The 4,129-nt window shown below is 37.2% G+C and overlaps 1 protein-coding gene across 1 annotated transcript in view; it reads left to right on the top strand.

The window, feature by feature from the left end:
* Positions 1-3,698, top strand: part of FIGF (c-fos induced growth factor (vascular endothelial growth factor D)) — a gene marked incomplete at both ends in the record, with an annotated part of 9,400 nt that extends 5,702 nt beyond the window's left edge. Inside the window, 2 exons of the mRNA XM_010847513.1 lie at positions 2,231-2,379; positions 3,598-3,698. Of these exons, the coding sequence (XP_010845815.1) occupies positions 2,231-2,379; positions 3,598-3,698 (250 nt within the window). The remainder of the gene's footprint in view (positions 1-2,230; positions 2,380-3,597) is intronic.
* Between the last annotated feature and the right edge of the window lie 431 nt (positions 3,699-4,129).

Here is a 4,129-nt window from a genome sequence, read left to right as displayed (position 1 = left end):
GCTAAGTCGCTTCAGTCGTGTCTGACTCTGTGCAACCCCGTAGATGGCAACCCACCAGGCTTCCCTGTCCCTGGGATTCTGCAGGCAAGAACAGTGGAGTGGGTTGCCATTTCCTTCTCCACATACATGGCATAGTGGAGCAGTAATAACAAGCTTAGGAAAGAAAACATACTAAAAAGCTGTAAGTCAAACTACATTCCTTTTGGTTCGATGTTGCAAATCCCTCACACATATTGATATATTTATTTAATTGTCACATTTGCCTCTACAATCTAGTCTCATGATTGGGAAAAGAGGTACTGCAATAAAAATTATTATTATTCTGTAAGATATTATGAAAAAACTTGAACAAACTTTTTGGCCAACCTAATACATAACTTATCTTATTCAGAAGGAAAGAATGGAATGCTGATTTGTTTTGGTACTAGGTTAACGTACCCTTAATTTCCCCCCATACCTCTTAAAATAGCCCTTAAAGTTTAGAGTTTCTTTTTCTAAATTATTTTAGAGAATCTTGAACTTGTAAAAATTCTGACCTCTACTGTTTGACAATCAGAGGGGAAAAAATGACATGACTATGGCTAAGCATCAACTGTCAGCAGAAACAAAGGTTGCGTAACGTAAGAGGCTTTAGTTCGTGACTGTGTTATACCCTAGAGTATACTAAAAAATTTCGCAAGATGAAGTTCATGCAAAATAAACACTGTTAAAAACACTCTTACTTAAACTTATGGTAGTACCATTACATATTGAAAGGTCAGGACAAACATAACTTTAATGGATTGTTTCCACTTAATAGATAATTGAATATTTTGACTGTTGTCCACAACAAATGAGTTTCCAAGAATATGCTCAAGTGTAAGTGTTCAGCAGTTTTTCTTTCCAAATATGCATATTTGAACATTGTAATAGTGTTTTCCAAAAAACTTCTCATCCCAAAGTTATGGGCTGTTCAGTGAAATACCTCTTAGAAGCTAAGTGAATAAATGAAGACTCTATGTAGCAAGGACTATGTGGAATGGTAATTGAATGGACAGAACATTAAAATCAAGTTCAAATTCACCTGTACATCAGAGAACCACTCAAGAATTAAAGTAATTGATACTCTTGGCAAGTAAATTTTACCTGCTGAGATTCCATCTTGCAGCTCCTGATCACAGCAGTTTCATTCCAAAAAGTAATAAGGCATGTTCTTGAGAGTGTGCCCTCTGGCTGTAGAGTAGACTGTGTGGGTTCAGATCCCCACCCTCCCAATCCATAGTTATATGGTCTTAGGCCAGTTATATAACCTTTCTTTCCATCTGTTTCTTCACCTGTAGAGTTAGGGGTAATAAAACAAACCTATAATGTTGTTATAAGGGGTAAATGAATTAATATAAAGGTACTTACAACAGGGGCTGGCATATGGAAACATAGAAAAAAAAATGATAGTCATGTTACCTATAATTGTTTGGGCATGATGGTCTTGTATCAGTCAGTTTTTACTCTGTAATGCTGAATAAACACCACCCTAAAACTTAGTGGCTTCAAACAATAATGACATTCTCATTCCTGTATCTGAGATTCAGTTAGTTTAGAGTTTGGGCTCAGTTGGGCTTGACGCCAAGCTGCAGGCTGAGTCCAGGTCTGGCCCCTGTGTCTTTCATCCCTTAGACCAGCAAGACTGCCAGATTGTGCTCTTCTCATGGCTAGAGCAAACGCATGAGACAGTGAGCCCTGGAAAGCACACACAGTTCAAGTCTATGCTTGTGCCAAAGCAAGTCACGTGGCTACGTCCAAAGTCAAGGAACAGGAAACTGTATTCCTTCAGTGGAGATGGTGTGGGAAGGGATAAGTAAATCGTTTTAAACAGTTATCTCTTCACCATGGTTGCAAAGAAACTTCATGGCTGTAATTTCATTTAATCCTTACAATTTATACTCAGACTTAAAGCAGGAGCAGGGAACATTTTACAAGCTAACTATTTTACAAGGGTATTAGGGACACCAAGAAGTTAAGACCAAACTTAAATACTTGATAAAGTGATGTAAGGCCCTGGTCTTCTGATTTGCAGGCCAGCATTCTTTCTATCACAACAGCCCTCATCCTTACTAGCTTTATCTTAATGGACAACTTTGCTGAAGTCACAACCATAAGGGACAAAGGCAAAAATGCAGACTGTAGACATGATTATTTTTTTGTAAAACAAACAAACAAATATATGTATTATAGTTCTCTTTCTCTACTCTAGCTCTTTGAGATATCAGTGCCTTTGACATCAGTACCTGAATTAGTGCCTGTTAAAGTTGCCAACCATACAGGTTGTAAGTGCTTCCCAACGGCTCCCCGCCATCCATTCTCAATTATTAGAAGATCCATCCAGATCTCAGAAGAAGATCGGTAAGCCTTAGACTTGTTACACTTGTTAAGCCTTTCTTACACTATGCTTGCTCTTGCCTTGCTGAAGCTGTGTGTGGAGAATCTGTCATTAATTACAGAGTCGTCTCTCTTGCTTCAAGCTCTTTCTCTTTTAGGTTCCAACACATATCTGTGGGTAATAAGTGTTTGGCAAGTATATTTTTTACTAGGTGTTACTTGTATATTGCAGGATGTCAAAAAGCTCAGTGGCTGTGAACTCAGCATGCCAACTTGTGGGCACCTTTGTTAATACGCATAGTTTGATGCAGTTGTAAAACTCAACTCCAGCCTCAATTTTGGCATCTGTCCCCTCATTCCAGAACAAGCATTAGATAAAACTCATTTCAGGCTGCTTATATATTTAAGTCCCAAAGTTAGGAGGGAAAAACGGCTCCTGGCATCATCGGAGAGTGGCAAAGCTATCTGCTTCTGATTTGGGCATTTTTTTAAAGCCCTCCTCTTAAGTTTACAAAATGGGAAATTGTATTTTAAATGAAAATGACTTAAACTTAATTTGACTAGACATTTTCTTGTGAGGATTTTGTGATTCTTTCTGAGACAGATTATGACACCCTAAAGTGTTCTGAAATCAAAGGTCAGAGTCATTGATTTGGGAAAAAAGAATTTAATACAGAGAATCAAAGGGCAAATTACAACCATTGAATAAAAATATGAAGTAATTAAGTCGGGGACTTTGATCTTGCAGAAGTAAAGGAGGAAACGCACTGTGTGAGTGGCTAGTGAAGGAGTCAGCCTTAAGCCAAGCAGACCCCTCTAACCTTTCTCAAGTAGAAGAGAAAGCTCATGGAAAAGGAACATTTACAAAATTTTCCTGCTGTCCTGGCCAGCGTTCTTATCTCCATTTTACAGACAATAATGCTTAGGAGCGGTGTTAGAACACTGTTTACTTTTGGTAAATAAGCTTTGTTGACAGCTAATTTGCATAGATTTTAACACCAATCCTCTTAAAAAGATTATAACTTTCCAAAATTACAGTTTCATTTCCAAAGGTTTCCACAGAGAATATTTGTAATTACAGAATTACTATCTAATAACATCATCTTCATAAATATGAATTAAGCTCCTGAAAATCTTCACTGTTCTCTACTCAGAAATGTATGCAACATTAAAAAAAAATGTTCCAAAGGTATGATTACCTTTGAAAGCTTTAAAATATGATTTATTGTCTTCTTTTCCTAGCTGCTCCCATTCCAAGAAGCTCTGTCCTGTTGACATGCTCTGGGATAGCAACAAATGTAAATGTGTTTTACAGGAGGAGAATCCACTCGCAGGAATGGAAGGTAATGATTGCAGTGGTGAAACAATAACAATAGCAACTAGTATTTATTGACACAATTTAAAGCAATTGTGTAAGCTTTTTATATATATCAACTAATTTACTCCTCCCAACAATCCTATAACGTATACCTCTTTTCCTATAATGTATACCTCTTTTCCTTTACAATCCTATAATGGAACACCTCTTTTCCTCTTTTCTTTTTACAATTACAAAATGGACACAACCAGGATGTCTAGTAATTTTTCTCAAGGTCACACAGCTAAGAGTGATAGAAGCAGTGAGATTCCAGAGCCTTTTCGTATAATTATATAGTAAGTCCACCAGTGCATCATTCAGCTCTTTAATCTTAAAGCCCCAAATGATTAGAGCATCTCAAAGCAATGGATTTCAAAAAAAGAGTCCGAAATGCAGTACTTGGATGCGATCTCAAAA

Source organism: Bison bison, unplaced genomic scaffold (assembly GCF_000754665.1).
Source record: "Bison bison bison isolate TAMUID 2011002044 unplaced genomic scaffold, Bison_UMD1.0 scf7180017496547, whole genome shotgun sequence".
In the NCBI taxonomy this organism is placed as follows: Eukaryota; Metazoa; Chordata; class Mammalia; order Artiodactyla; family Bovidae; genus Bison; species Bison bison.
Note: the sequence above shows the minus strand (reverse complement) of the source record. Positions and strands in the feature narration are given on the sequence as shown.